Source organism: Microtus ochrogaster, chromosome 4 (assembly GCF_000317375.1).
Source record: "Microtus ochrogaster isolate Prairie Vole_2 chromosome 4, MicOch1.0, whole genome shotgun sequence".
NCBI classification, from domain to species: domain Eukaryota; kingdom Metazoa; phylum Chordata; class Mammalia; order Rodentia; family Cricetidae; genus Microtus; species Microtus ochrogaster.
In genome coordinates, this window is record NC_022011.1 from 18,931,681 (window position 1) to 18,948,061 (window position 16,381).

Consider the following 16,381-nt stretch of genomic DNA (forward strand, 5'->3'; position numbering starts at 1 on the left):
CTGCCCGTAGCTTCTCAGTTGGGGATGGGAGCTCATGAGCTTCTTCCCATTCCCTACTAGAATGTTGACCGGCTGCATCTTGAACAGGCGTTGCGGCGGCAACCACACCTGCTGTGTGTTCATGGCTGCGGTGGATCTATCATGTCCAGAAGATACTGTTTTGCTTTCGCCTCATACCCAGAAGTACACAGACGGCACAGATTGGAGTCAATGGGAATGGGGATGATGATGATGATGACGATGATGAGGTGAAATAATAACATAGGACATGAAGTTGGGAGGGGTGGGAGATGGAGTTGGATCTTAGAGGAGCTAAAGGAAGGAGTTGAGGGTGAATATTATCCAAATACATTGTATGAAATTCTCAAAGAATTCCTGAAAATACTTTTAAAGCTTAGTTGTTCCAAGTCATCCTCTTTGCGCCCTTTGTTTCATCCCTAAGTGGTAAGGCATTAGAACTTCCGCGAGAAGAAGAGAGCCTCCTTCCAGCAGAGGCAACCAAGATACAGGTGCTACTCCTGGTGCCCATCCCTGCCCAGTCGTGTGTTTGCTATGGGACAATGGTACGACCGACCCACTAAAGGCCTCCATCACTTGCCACCCCGCTAGGAGAAGAGACGATTGTCTGGCTGCTCAACAGTGTGGATGAATGGGCAATGAGACTGAGACCACCCAGCCCAGCTCAGTCTCTCAGAGCTGAAAAGCAAACACCAGGGCAACCTCAGCTTCCCTGAAGGACCAAAGAGTCCATCCTTTTCCTTCAACTGGAACACAGGAAGTCTGGTGAGGGGGCAGAGGTGAGAACTCTCGTATCTGAAGCTAGTATTCCTTCCCTTGGTGTGGTGGTGGTGGGGATCTTTGCTGCCCTTCTCTCCCCATAAACCCCCAACTGCTCTGGGATCCTAAAGCTTCTTCTGCCACCGAGAGCTAGAGCTGTTACAAAGGGTTTGAAAAATCAAATCAAATCGGCACATGGGCTCCCTCAGTCCTCTTTCTTCCCAGAAACACAATAGTCTGGCTATGTACGAAATATTAGACCCACAGGTACACAAACTTCCAGCTTATCTTTTCTACCCAGGACGACTTAACATTATCACTAAATAAAATCTGCCCGGAAGTGGACATTAGACACCCCACACAGCTCCCCAAGTCCTGTATTTAAAAGAAAAGAAGGGAGGGAGGAAGGGACGGAGGGAGAAGGGGGAGATAGAGGAAGAAAGAGAGAGAAGACAAGCATGTACTCATCTCCTGTATGTACTGGAAAGTCTGGGGAGACTGCTCCTCAGAGTCAGACCAAGATCTGACGCTAGCCCCTCCCTCACTTGACCTCGGACATAAAATCCAATCCCTAGCAAGTCTGGGTTAGAACTCTTTGTATAATTTCTGCATGTAGCCAACAGTTCTCCATCAACATGAGGAGAGGAAGAGGTGTGACCACCAGGAAAGAAAGGAACTATGGGTTCTCTGCTCTAAAGACATCTCTAAATTCTATCTTAAACTCTAGAAAAGGATGCTACAATATAGAAAACACCATTTAAAAAAAAATCAATGGCTGGTTACTCTTAGTCTTCTCTGATGTCACGGCAGCGAGGAGGAAACAGATGGACCTCAGAAACATGGCTTCCACTATCAGTGAGTGGAATCTTTGCAGCTAACGGACAGCAACAACAGAGACTACCTGACGCCGTCTTTATAAGAATGATTAAACGAAAGGGAAACAATCAAGCCAGGCATGGAGGCATAGCTACTTGAAGGGTGGAAGTAGTAGGACTTTGTAGGTTTCAGCCTGAGCAACTTAGAGAGACTCTGTCAAAAATAAAGCCCAGGGGCAGTGGCTAGGGGTGGAGGGCTTGCCACTCTCAATTCCTAATACCTGGGCTGGGGATGAGGAAACAAGCGAGCAAAAACTGGTATTATACAACAGGGCACGATCTAGTAAGTGACTACACTGCCATTCCTGTGTGTATTACAGATATTAAAATGATTGCTATGAAAAAAATCAGAAGTACAGGTCAGAGAAGATGAAATGTACATTATATTCTGTTATAGAATAAGAATTGGAGGGAAAAGATAGAAAGTGATCATCTCTTTAGGTAACAGCATTAGGTTAATTTCCTAAGTTTACTGTGTAGCTACATTATTTTAAATATTATAATTAAATGACTTAGCACTTAAATTTAGCTGTCCATGAAAAAACGGGTTTTTGGATCCATGCCGTGTAAAACAGCACGGGGTAATTTTTTAAAAAAAAACTTTGCTGTTTAAGGCAGGTTTGTTTTTCCCTTTTGGCAGTTAGGTCATATGAAAATACTTTAAATCTCCATGAATCCTCACAGGAAACATGCTGGGCTCCCAGCTATGCAAAGGGACCAGAATGTGGTACGGAGTCAAAGGACACATGCATGGTGCATGGCACACTACCTAAGGCAAGGCAGATGAGATTCTGGGACAGTGGAAAGCTGGGCAGAACCGCTTACTAACCCTAACAGGTCACACGTACAGACTCAGGAGCTGGGAGTTAGGGTCTCCCTGGCCAGCTTACCCAGCAAACACCAGCATGTCGTTGTCACAGCTTCAGAAGTGTTTCTAGAGTTTGGCTTCCTGTCATAGCCTCCTAAATTGTAGTGGACGGGCCACTAAACCTGACAAGGACAAATACTGAAAGGAGGTGGCCTGATTCCTGCTTCTCTGTCACTGAGGCCATGAGATTCCTCTACATTCAAGGGGGAAACACGGCACTGCACATGACTTCTTTAGCGGGGGAAACCATTTGTGAACGGAGACATCCACCTAGAATCCACCTCTGTATATACTTTGACCTTATCGCATTTGTCTGGCAAGTATTTATTTAACTTCTAAAAACAATTATCAGTATGTTTTATTATTAATAATTAGTAGTAAGTTATTCCTCTTCCATTCATGAGAAGGAAGAGGAGGAAGAAAGCTCATTTGAATCCATGAAAGTTTGCTTGTAGTTTTCTTCTCTCTCTCTCTCTCTCTCTCTCTCTCTCTCTCTCTCTCTCTCTCTCTCTCTCTCTTTGGATACAGGGTCTCTCTATACAGTCTTGGCTGTCTTGGAGCTCTCTATGTAGACCAGGCTGGCCTTGAACTCACAGAGATCAGCCTGTCTCTGCTCCCCAAGGGCTGGGATTAAAGGTATGAGCCACCATGCTCAGCACTTGCTAGGAGTTTTTGGCGAATGGTTTTATGATGTTTGAACCCATCTGTTGTTAGGAACAGCGTCCATTTAAGGGCAGGCTTCTGGTGTGTGGAGTGCATGGGAACACAGCATCTAAGTGTCAGTCTCGTAACTCTGGAGGAAAGAGTCTTCCTGGAACAAATGCTTCCCCAACCTCAGTCTCCTCTCACAAATTCTGAACCTGAGTCACTGAAATTCAAAAGACAACAGGGTTGGAGGTATGGCCCCCGTGGACTGTGGACTCCATGGGGTACATGTTTCTTTCTCATCTAGGGCCACGGGCCGTGTGATGCTGAAACCAAGGAAGGCAAGGGCTTTGTGAGAAACATGGAGGAAGAGAATGAAAGGAACTATAAGGTCCAAGTTTCTGGTTTCCTCAAAATGTTAGGCAGGAACTGCTTGAAATCTGAGAAGACCGAGGTACTGGCGGAATTACCTTCTGTGTTCCCATGCAAACTCCATCCTCCCACCAGTTTAACTGGCATGGGGGCTGCTGGCATGGTGGACACCATGCTGTGACAGGCCAGCTTCCCTTTGACCAGAGTTACTACCTTGGGGAGATCCTGAGTAGGGACCAAGCTGCCCACATGACTTGGAAGGTCCTTCTCCACTGCCCCTCTTGGTCACCTGAAGGTGCTATTTACCAATGTGCTGAGTTTCTTCATTTGTGGGGCCCTGGGGTGAGCCCACTGAACGCTTGGGATACCACAGGACAGTCGTGAGTCCAGAGGCTGCCACCCCCCCCCCCCCCCCCGCCCACTTCGCAGCATCCGACTCACGGCTGAAGCAAAGCTGACAGCCCCTCCATCTAAACTTCTATCTCCCAAACCAGCAGCGTAATGGAGGAGCCAATTAAATGATTATTAATTCATGTTACTTTCCGTAAGCCAGAGGTTCTCACCGCCTTGCATTCCGTAAACCAGCTTGCCACCTGCCCCAGAAATTTACAGCAATCTTTTATCTATCTACCTCCATTGACTAGTGGGAACTTTTTTTCCCTCCTCACACAACTTCTTATTAAAGTGTTAGAGTTGGGACAGCTACACACAGACGTGGATGTTTCACTAGATCTGAAAGTGGCCATGCAGCTCAAGGCTCTCGTTAAAGGAAAGGCGAGGTGCGTTCTCCCCCTCAGCCCTTCTCCCTCGGCTTCTCGCAGACCTCCAACTCCCTCTCAGCAGCGCAAGTGCCGTGCCTCCAGAGGACTTTGTGATCTTCATGCTGTCGATGTGAAGGGAGCTGATCTTGGCGCTTGCTGCCGTTCCTTGTTCCCTGGGGGACAAGCTGGGCTTCCTGATTCTGTGCTGGAGAGCTACTGAGCTTGCTAAGTGGCCAGAGATCTGGCTAAACTCTCTTCCTCCGCTAATTCAGAGAGCAACATTCCTCTGAAGAGTCTGCCTTGCTGCCAGCTGTCTTTAGGCGTGCACGGTCTCCTTCTGCCTCCAGCCAGACACTTCAAGATGCTTTGGAGAGGGTTGGGAGAGAGCTCCAGTGAACAGAGGCAGGCCTCTGAAGACACAGCAGGGGAGGGGCGACATGCTCCTGCTAAGAACTGGAGCTTCTCCTCCATGCCTGACAACAGCCTACTGGCGCGTCTCCTTGGGAATGGCACCCCAGGTTGTGTTTCTCTATAGGAAGCAGGTTCAAGGGTCATCGGCCCCAGAGTGAAAGACAGTGCCTGCACTGGTTCAGCATGCCATATGGGTCTCCCCAATGAAGACTTTGTGTTTCTAGAAAGACTTTTTCAAAGAAATCTTTTGAGTTCAGTATAGATGGGTACAACTGTAACTTAAGGAGATTAATTTCTCTCCATCAACTCGGCTATAAACAAGACAGGGGAGCGCCTGAAAACCATCTCAGACACCACTGCTTCCCCTTTCCCTCTGAAATACGCACTGGTCCACAAGAAGCTTCGAGGACAGAGCAGGTATAGGCTGTGTATCCAATGCCACTTACGAGCTGTGCTTCTTGAAAATTCCCCAGGCTTGAATCTCTGTCACTGTGACAGCACCCTTCCGTCCCCCACCTCTAACGCTACCACTGCTGGTGTCAGCTGCCCAGACTTAGCACCTGCACCTACCTCTTCTAGGGACATCCCCATCTTCAGTCAAGCTCAGTTCTCTCTGGTCTAGAAGGAACTCAGGACTTGGCGGATAAACAAACAACTCTAGCTTTTGTCTCTGGGATTGCAACCCTCGGCTCTGGGAACACCAGAGAGGGTCCAAATTCCTTGCAAGGCTCAATTAATGCAATGCCCTACCTGCAGAGGCTCTGATTCTGTAGGGCTCTCTGAGCCAGAGAATGCCTTTCCAGAAAGTTCCCTGGTGAGGCAGGTGTTCCAGAGACCACACTTGGAAAATGGCTACCTGGATCAGCGCTTGTTGTCACTGGTAGGAGTCATAACGAATTCTGCTCTAACTTGGATTAAGGTCAAGAGTCTTGACAAGCACGGCAAGCCTGCCAGTCCCCTCTCCGTGACTCTGGCGACTTGAGACTTTCGGCTTAGTTTGGGGAGAAGAGGCAGGCCTGGTCTCAGTGCCAAGTGTCTCTGGCCAAAGGATAGGGATTACATGTAGTTGTCCCTCACCTACTCAATCTAAAAGCAAATACAGACACATTTTCAAAGTCAGAAATTGAGAGAGCATCACCTCCACGCATTCGATCTGTTTGCTCTGTAACCCAGAATGTCAGGGTGCCTTGTTTTGAGAAATCTCTTCCCATAGGTCCTGAGAAACCTGGCAAAAGCCTGTAGGTTCTTCTCACTTTGCCCAAAGGGGCAGGGCCAGCCTTCCTGCCTATGCACCAGCAAGCCGTCCTGGCCAAAGTCCCCTAAATTTCAACCCTGGGAGGATGTACAGATGCACATTAACGTCTGTTTGCACAAGTTTGCCTCCGGGAGTGGAGATCTGGCAATATCCTGAGCTGTGGGGTCTCTGTCCTGCCAGTAAGCGGTCTCTCTGGAGCACACTGGAAGCCTTGTGGTGGAACGGCACGCCCATGTTAACTGGTGGATGCCACGGCAGCTGCCGCTTTGTATCTTCAGGGAGGAAACAGTACTATATTCTACATCAGAGGCATCAATCTGCTGCCCTAATTCCTTGTTGAAATATGCATAAGGCTGCTTAACTACTACGCTGATTTGAGCTCCCAAAAGGACATCTTGTATTTCCGCTTGCGAGACACCTTGCTCCCTCTGTGTCAGGCTTGTGAATGAAGCACCAGTCAAAACAGCCACCACCTCATTTAGACCAGCCTGGCTGTCTTGACTATTGAAAAACTTCTAGGCACTGGTTACCACCGGGAGCCCGGCTTGCATCAGGCATCAGGGACCTGAGAAGTGTTCCTGATTCCTCACCTGGAAGCAGTCAGCCAACTCTGCCTGCCTCTGGCCTCATGTCAGTTCCTACAAAGCATCCTGTCAGCCCCTGGCTTTAGACATGCTGCTTGCTGCTGTGGCCACAGGGAGAGGATACAGTCGGGTCTGAATTCACCGTGTTCCCTTTGGGCTTCATGACATGACGATAATGACCATGGAGCAACCAGAGGTGGACTCACACAGGGTGTACATCAGTGGGACGTGCTAGTCACTTCAGCACTAAATAGACTGAGGCAGGGGAATCTCAAGGTCACAGATATTCTGGGCTCCATAATACACTGATTTAAAAACCTACAACAAAACAGCAAAAACTCAACGGAGACACAATTCATGAGACCAGGCCAAAGGTAATTAGTTAACGGAAGTCCTTCAGTCTTCATAGGCTCAAGCATCCTTTAGGCCAGCGAGGGTCAATCTCTGTAGGCTCCAAGTGTAGGTCCCAAAGATGCAAATATAATCACACTCTCCCAGTGCTTTCCTAGTTCAAACCTAACGTCCTCGGGTTTTGACTAAGGTCATTCACGAAAGAAACCACAGCAGCTTGGGAACGTGCCCGTGATGACAGGACCACCAAATGAAACCTCCCCTGACAAAGCAGCTTTCTCCTCGACCCTGCTGTAGCCTTGTCAGCAAACGGAAATCTTGTCCCCTTTTCTAGCATTTGGGGAGACTGGGGAGGCCCCTGTCAGTCATCTTTGTCAGCACGGAAAGTGAGGTGTGTACGGCTGCCTGAGTTGTCACATAGTCTCCGTGTCTGGCTTGCTCACGGCACTCCCAAAGCTACGGGATGTGTGCACAGGGGAGGTGGTTCCCATGTCCCTTTGGGGAGGGTTCGAACCTGCTCCTTTTCCACGTGCCTGTTTTTCTCCTGGGCCAAGTCCTGATGGAGGAAGGTCATTGGTAATAAACAAACTGCCTTGGCCCATTTTGATAGGCCATCCCTTAGGTGGGTGGAGTAGGCAGAACAGAATGCTGGGAGGAAGAGGAAGTGAGCTCAGACTCGATAGCTCTCCTCTCGGGGTGCAGACACCTCAGACAGAGGCCATGCTCCCTGCTCCCGGGCAGACACTATGGGATATCAGAATTAGCCAGTAAGGGCTAGAGCTAGTGGGCCAAGCAGTGTTTAAAAGAATACAGTTTGTGTGTTGTCATTTCGGGTAAAGCTAGCCAGTGGCGGGAGCTGGGTGGCGGAATGCAACCCGCAGCACACTACAACAGAGTCCCCTTGATAGGAAGTTAGCAGTCCTCATCGCCAGGGAATAAGGCACGGTGGTCCCCGCAGCTGCTTACACCTGGATCAGATCCCGGCTGGGAGACGATGAGCACTTTATTGGGGGCACTGAACCCGCAGTCACCTCCACGTGGGCACAGGGCTTCGAGGAACCGACCAAAGGGGAGGTAGACCACAGGGCCTCGGGTGCTGGAAAAGTCTCAGACACTTGTTGCACGGGTTTCATTTTTAGAAGTGTCTGGGAATAGGAGCCCACGCGGGGTGGTGAAACCATATGAAAGAGGATCCCTGGTTTTAGGACAAGTGAAAGCATCCTAAATTTATTTTTTATGTACAGCAATTGAAATACTTCTGCTACCCCAAGGGCTGGATGCCCTAAGCAGAAAGTAGAGTCATTTATATTTCAAAGTCATTTATATTTAAATTATATTTCATGCCACGCTATTTAATAAACAGACACTGGGGCCATTTCTGAGCAGTGCTAAGCAGCACACACCAAACTCAGTAGAAGCCATGTGAGTTGCCACCCATCACATACACAGCTGACAATTACATGGCATCTTAAAAAGCACAGGATTTGTAAGGTCTTCTCCATTTTTCATATAATAAAAGAAAGTAGCTGTGTTATACAGCCTTCAGTTTGTAAGGTAGGGGATGGATGTCTGACCTAGAAGGTTAAAGGACCCGCTGGTGCCGTCATGGAGAAAGCTCATCAGAGCTCTGACACCCAGGAGGTCCTAATCTATGGCACGCAGTTCTCTAGCCACAAAAATCAAGATAACAGGGGACCTGAGAAGAATGGCTGTGCCTAAGAAAAGTGATGTCCCATGAGGCACTAGGGTATGTTTAAAAAAAAACCTGCTATGGTTCTCACAGAAGCCCTTCATGAAATCTGAAGCTCAAAACAAGGCAGGGAAGATCGACAGGGCCCCAGAGTGAGAATCACAAGCTCGTCATTTCCTTGTGTGCGCACGTGGGCAGAGGCCAGAAGATAACCGGAACTGTCATTTCTCAGGTGCCGTCTTCCTGTGACCCGCAAGGCACCCAATGGGCTAGGGAGCTGGTCAGTAAGTCCCAGGGATCCACCTGCCTCCAGCTCCCTGGAGCTGAATTATAGCTACATGCCCCACACCCAACAATTTTAAAACATGGGCTCTGAGGTTCCAACTCACAAAGCCAAGCCCCTGCTGGCAGAGCTACCTTCTGGACCGCTGTAAAGTGTTTTCCATAGCGACGAACAATGGTTTACACCTTCATTTACGTGCCATGCCCCTAATCTATTCCTGAAGAGTGATTCTCGTTACATTGTGCATGATTGTCTGATTACACATGACACGTCTGTTACAAAGTTGCTTACAGTTTTCGCATGTCTACACACACACACACACACACACACACACACACACACACACACTCAACTGATAGGTCCTATCACTGATGACTTAACAATATAATTCTCAGAGCCAAGCTTTGAATTACTGGAACTCAGGCAAGTCTAGCTACATACCACACCCTAGATCTATTTTTGCGTACCACCGTAAAAATAGTTGCTGGCTTGTTGTCAGTCGTGAGACAGGATTCTGCCTGCAGTGACTGCAAGCAGCCAAGTTCTGCTAAAAGAGGTCCGAAAATGGGAAAGGGGGTGGGGGGTACAAGTGGACCCTGGAAAGGCTGACAGCTACACAATTTCCAGCCGTGTGAAAACAAAAACCTGTGTCGCCTGCAAGGACACGAACCAGGCCACGCCAACACGGCTCCCGGCATCCCCTCACTCCTGCTAGACTGCAGAGGCAAACCGACTTTGGGGTGAGGTAGAGAAGGAAGCGAGAGCCAGAATGATATGGAACCAGACTACTTCTGTAGAGGGGTGTACGGTGCTAGGGAATGAGATGGCTCCCAGCCACACAGAGCTGGCTGGCCATTCGCTTGTGTGGCACTGCCACTATTAGCCACACCATGCTGGGCTGTGATGACTGTGTTCACAGTAACGTGGGACTAGGGGAGGATCTGCAGTCTCTGACATCCCACAGAGAGGCGTGGGCTTGCTGCTGTCTGACCCCACGGAGAAAGCCTGGTCGAACCCTTTACCCAGGCCTGTGCCGTGTTACAGACCCACACATTAGCAAGACCTTTGGGAAATGTTACTGGTGCTCTGACTTTAGTAGCAAATATTCTTGGAAGTTATACTACCCCATCAGCAATGCTTCTTCTGGTTAAACATCTACAGTCCCAGAATTTTAAGTTCTGGAATTTGGTTCAACTCAGTATTTTATGGGTCAGGCAACTGAAGGTCAAAGACCTAAGGTCACGCGTGGAAATGAACCTGTGGCTGCCAACACCTGCTAGCCCAGACCTTTCCTCAACCTGTGTTTCCTCTTAGCATATACCTTGTTTTACCTCCGTGTAGCTGACTGAAGAAAAAACAGAGGAGGGGGAGGAAGGGAAGGAGGGAAGGCGGTGGTGGTGGGGAAGACGGGGAGAAGGCAGCAGCCCCTTCTAGGCTGTGACGGATTCCGTTTTGGGCATTGAGTCCCTTATACTGTGGCATCTCTATACAGTGCTGTAAACAACAGAGAACAGGGAGGGCTGATAATAGATTTCCACCACGATGCGCCTGCCCTGCTTTTTTTTTTTTCAGACTGAGTAATTAGAAGGGCAGTGGCTCCGCAGGAATTATTCATACGCGGCAAGAGCCGTGCACTATACATTTATGTTAAACATGTCAAACCCGATTGAAATCATGCCTGCCAGCGCCGGCGCCCACAAACACGCTCTCCGCTCACGGCCGCCCATTAATACCTCCTCTAACAGCCATCTCCCATAGATTCCAATCATGGATGCTCCGTTGCACTAATTGCTCCGAGTTAGGTGAGCATCGTGGATTTAAAAAAAAAAAAAAAGAGTAAAGTCCCTTTGGGCCCTTTCTCCAGAAAAGAGAAAGCATTCCGCTGCAGTTCTAACAGAAAATCTAACAAAAATATACACAGGAGCACCAGTTAAGATACTTTTTAGAGCAGCACCGTGCCTCTGTTTTAGGCTGAGCTGGTGCTCTGACCCCCTCTGCCCTGCCCCTTTACAACACCCTGGCATCCCCTGGTCATCCTGTCTCAGGTCCCCTTAGGCAGACTCCGAAGCTCTGTGGCTAGAGACCATGGTGGCCGTAGCCTTTCAATAACCATCTCACTGTGGTTCTTGGCCAACAGCTCAATCTTGTCCCCTAATTATTGGTGATAAAGTACCACATTAATTGTATAATTAATTTATAACAATTAATGATTGACTTGGGTAATCACAGCGTTAATCACTGTTTAGTGGGGGACACTGGGGGCTCTTCAATCTCAAACGCTCACACTCAAATCCACTCCAGCAGACGACAACAAGAGGTCATGTTCAAGTTTCAAAGGAGAAAAACCACAGAGTTGGACAGTGGAAATGGCGGTCCATTAGCGGACGCTTGGCTTCGAGGAGCCTTCGCATGCTGCCCCGCCCCACCCCTACCTACTGGCCTGCGCATTGACTAAACATGACCCTGCTTTTCAATGGCATACATACATACATACATACATACACACACACACACACACACACACACACACACACACACACGCCACTGCTCAGCCCTGTGGAGTTGACCATGTTTCACAGACAGGACCCCAGGCCTTCATAACTAAGTCCCATGACCAACGGTTACTCGGTAGCTAATGGCCTTCCTAACTTCACACCCAGAGTCCTTCCTTTCCATGTCCATAACCTGCTTTCGCTGAAGTTTGTTTTATCGAATGTGTGCGCACTGATCACACAAACATGTCAAGGTGCGCATGTGGCGGTCAGAGTTGGTTTTCTCCTTCCGTTGGGGGAGAGGGTTCCGGGGATGGAACTCAGGTCAGCAGGATCACTGGGCAAGTGTTTTACTGGCTGAGTCATTTCGCTGGCCCACGACAGGGCAAACTCCCAGCAGACGATCCAGGTCATTCTGAACATGCTGGTCCGAGCTGGGTTCCCATTTTCACTGTACAACTTTGGGAATCTACTCCTTATGCTTGGGTCAGTGACCGTAAACCAGATCAAGTGCTTAACTAAGAAGCCCATTCCTGGCTGGGCGGTGGTGGTGCACACCATTAACCCCAGCACTTGGGAAGTAGAGGATCAGGAGGATCTCAGTGAGTTCGAGACCAACCTGCTCTACAGAGTGAGTTCCAGGAGAGCCAGGATCCACACAGAGAAACCCATTCCTGTCCTAGGTTTAGGAAAGCAGGATACGGTGCTCAGTCTGCCTGTGTACTTCTGTACCCTGCCTGAGCTTACTCAGCCTAAGCGTCCGAGCCTGCAGAACGGCACAAGTGGACGAGTAGCCGTGTACTCGCTTTCAGAGTGAGAGCGAGAATCGGGCATGCTTCTGTCGGGAAAGCGGTCTTGGCACACAGGGAACCCGATGGCAACTGGGATGGAGCATCAACAGCTGTGACTGGCACTGGCCACAGAAGCCCTGCCCACCTAGCTGGGAAGAAAAAAGTACCTGGGCACCTGTCTATGCCAGGAAGGTCAGATGGGAAGCCTCCAGGTTTAGCCAGTTTCAGAGTCAGAGTGCCCGTGATGAATTTCGGGGCTAATCTTGTTCCTTCCCAGCCACATGTGGCTACTTTGTATTCATTAAAATGAAACAAAACTTAAATGTTACTGCCTCTGAGTACAAGCTCAATACAGACATTGGACAGTCTGGTCATCATACAAGTTCCTGTAATGTTATTTTGACAACAGGCATCCTGATTGCCCAAGGACAGTGTCATGTACCCTGAAAACAAAAGCCTCCCCTAAACTTGTGGTCCTTGGAACTCTGCCCAGTGCCTCACGGGAGCTCAGGGACGAAACTGCTGGTCCCTCTCTCTGACCGATCACATGTGGATTTCGTCTCAGGGCCATCCACAACGGAAATCGCCGGTCCTCATCCCATAAAAAGCAACAGAAGACAACAAAAATCTTCAAGATTATCCATTCCTACACAAAGCCCCAAACTACAAAATCAATAGATGGGGAAGATGCCACTATCCAGACCCCTCTGAAACATTAGTCTGCATCAGCAGCAGTCAGTCACTGGTCACCACAGCAAACTGGGAAATCACTGTTTACTTGTTTGCGGGAGGAAGCGGACCCCAGCAAGCTCAATCAGACTGCAACAGTACAATTTAGGAAACAATTGAAAGACATGCAGACTTTTTTTTAAATTGCATTTTTTTTTTTAAAACAAAATACTAAGCATCCAAAATGACGGTTTCAGTGGCTGGCACCTGTATCTATTCCAAGATCAAATTAGCTCCAAGTGCTTCAAGAAAGCCTGCCATTACAAACTCGGAAGCCACGGACGGAGCTATGCTTCGGTCAGAGGAGGGTCATTTGAAGGTGTCAGCAAGGAAGCCCACCTTCTTCCTTTGCTTCTGTGCATCTGGCAAGGTGTGCCCTGAGTTATTGTTCCTCCGTGTCTTCTGGAGGCAAAGAGCGAGAGGTGGGCCCGTTGCGTGGATGAATGCGGACAGGAGAGCCTTGTTAGGGACATGAACTCTATGGTTCTCGTTTTACACCCTTTAGTGGCCTCTTGGTTGCTGAGCATGTCCGCTGGCGCTAAGATGGAAGATGGTGTTCACTCTGAATCATACACACCAGACCAGTTTAATCGAACTGACCGACCTCAACAAGCCTGCCCTATACAGGTTGCACGGATGTGAAAAGCACACCTGAAGCCGGCAGTGCAGGGTGTTGCACATAGTAGGAGCTTTGCAACAAACCATTCTTTTATAATGTGTTCAGCACCCACATGGGATGCAAAGAAACACACAGCAAATATCAGTGACCAGACGTAGCTGTATGCTGCTTCTGCTACCTTTTCAAAAAGTCTTAGAAGCCACCGCCGTGGGTCGTTGGTTTCATGTTCAAATGGAGAAAGCCAAGAGACATGGCTACTGGTCTGCCTCAGGTTTGACTGGCTGGTAAACAAACTCCGGACACAAAGCTGACCATGCTCTTGGCTTCCTTCTGAGCTTCCTGTATTAGGACAACACGACACTGGGAACTACTCTTAACCTCTCTCATTTAAATAGGAAGGCACGAAGAGGTTAAGAGACTCAGTACTGTCACCCTGCAAATGACAGGGTTGTGACCAGAAACCAAGCACCCAGATCATGCGAACACCCAGGTGAATGTGCTCCCCTTGGGGCACACGATGATTGGTGACTGTATACACTGCCTATTTCTATCTCTCACCTCAACAGTTTAGGCAAAACCAGGGACATAACACAGGTAGAGACACCTCCCCCTGCATCCAAGGGGACCTCGCTCACTGATGACCATCCCTTCCTCCCTGGCTCTCCCCTCAAACCCTCCCAGGGAATCTGACCCTGACCCTCAGTAATATGGCAAGATCCAGCTTGAAACTCCACAGAGCCTACTTCAAAAAGAGGACTCTGAGCCACAGGGATCGTGAAATCCACCTGGCGCACCCCTCTGCTCAGCCTGTGCCTTGTCCTCTGCTCCCTCGGGGAGCTTCGCCCTCCCTACGCCTGTCCCCGCTGTCTGGAAGCCTCCCAAACTTTACTTTTCTAGGCCACACAGCCCTGACTTCCGCAGGCTCGTCACAGAGGCAGGACTTCTCAGCCGTCAGTCATTTTCATTGCTCTCCTCTGGCCTCTCTCCAAGATTCTGTATCTTGTTTAAATAATGAAGGCCAACCCCCCAACCCTCAATATGATTTAAGAACAGTCTTGCCTAGAAAAGTAACAAAGGCCTAACCAATACAGACTCGAGAAGGTAAATATTTTTCTTTAAAAAAAAAAATCAAAGAATTATAATACTGAGCATGGTGGTGAGAATTAGGTTGACCAAACAGAATAATTTCTGGTGCTTGTCGCAGCATTTCCTGTTAGCATTGTGACGGTGTCTGCGGGACTTATCTGCCCAGTAAACACTCTCAGAAATGACTCAGCACCTCCTCTGAACCCCCAAGCTTTTCTTCTGTCTCAACTCTTCTCTCCTCAGGATAGAGATCCTGTCATCTTGAGAAATGGCCGTTCTCCTCTCTTGGCACTGACTTTTCCAGAAATAGCACTTCCTGCCCTGGCTCCTTCAATTTGTTCTGCTTTTGCTAAAATGTTCCCCCGCCAGACTACACCGCTGTCCCTCTGTGAAGGGGAGTGCTGGGAAGGGTGTGCAGGCCCTTCTCAGGTCCCCAGACGCAGAACGGTGCCCACCCTCCGCTGCTTCTGGTAAGCTCGAGGCTGAGAATCAGGGGTGACCTCAACCAAGATGTCTTTGATGGGCTTTCAACAGGAGGAAGAGGACAAGAAGCACAAGACGACAACGCTGAGCAGCTGCCCAAGAAACGGCAGAAGCCCGGTGCTCGATAAGAAGGGTGCTTAGAAAAGAATATGGAAAAGAGAAAGGAAAACGGAATGAGGCTGTTTGCCTTTAACCCTGGCAAAGGCAGGGGGATCTCTGCGAGTTCAAGGCTAGCCTGGTCTTTACAGCGAGTGAGATCCTGACTCAAAGAAGAAAGAACAAAAAGAGGGAACCTAACAAAACTCCCTCTCTGGCATGCTCGGAGCGCACACTTTGGAAGATGAGCTGAGGGGTGGGTCTGTTTCCTGACACAGCTTCGTTTCTCCCAGGGAGAAGGCCTGGGGCCAAGGACGGCCATGCATACTACCTGCCCGCTTGTTCTGGCCCTCCTCGCCGCAGCTCCCCTGGTCTTTGGCCAGCTCCTCTGGGTCAGCGGGTGCTTCACTGGGTCCTTCGGCATCTTCAACGGCTTCTTCTGAAATACAGAAAAGCAGAGATGTCAAGGATAAAGCTGGGAAGGTGATGAAGGACTCACTCCTCACCCCACAAAGCACAGATGTTGGTGGCTCTGCCCTTCCTGTCTCCCCTGTGGCCCAGTGGGGCTGAGGGTGTGTCTAGGGACAGAGCAGCAGTGAGGCCTGACTGGTGCTAGATGTGTGCCAGAAACTTCCAGATAGACTCTGAGGGCCGCGCCTGAGCTCTCTCCAAGCGAAGCAGTCACTTTTACTGAACTCTGGCTGGAGACTAGATCAGACCGGGTGGCTGAGTCCTCCCTGGCCCGGCAGGGTGTCTATATATGTGCCTGTAGTCACTTACGTTCTGAAGAGTCACAGAACATCAGTGATATGTTTTACTGGTATAGGATATTCTAGAAGCCTGATGGGAGAGGCACAGTGGAATGAACACTGCCCAAGGTAGGCTGGCTATGGAGCCAACCGCTTCTGCCCAAGGCGAGAAGGGAAGACTCTGTAGTGATGGGATTTGGTCTCCTGACCGCTGGATCACCAACCATAGCAGGCTCTTAATGGGAGTGAGTTGAGAGGGAGACTCAGGGCTGGAGGATAGCTCAGCACTCTTCTCCATAAAGATAGGAGGAGAGAACCAAGCCCAGAGAACTGATCCCTAACCTCCATACATGTGCTCTGGCGCAGGGGCCCACACAGGTACACTACACACACACACACACACCCATACACACACACGCCCATACAGGTACATTATACACACACACACACACACACACACACAC

The 16,381-nt window shown here is 49.3% G+C and overlaps 1 protein-coding gene across 3 annotated transcripts in view; it reads right to left on the bottom strand.

Moving 5' to 3' along the window:
* The window catches only part of Zfhx3 (zinc finger homeobox 3), a 628,106-nt gene that overhangs the window by 30,680 nt on the left and 581,045 nt on the right, over positions 1 to 16,381 (bottom strand). For all 3 annotated transcript variants that reach the window (XM_026778321.1, XM_005345704.3, XM_026778324.1), the window contains one exon: positions 15,500 to 15,607. In XM_026778321.1, coding sequence (XP_026634122.1) covers positions 15,500 to 15,607 — 108 coding nt within the window. The remainder of the gene's footprint in view (positions 1 to 15,499; positions 15,608 to 16,381) is intronic.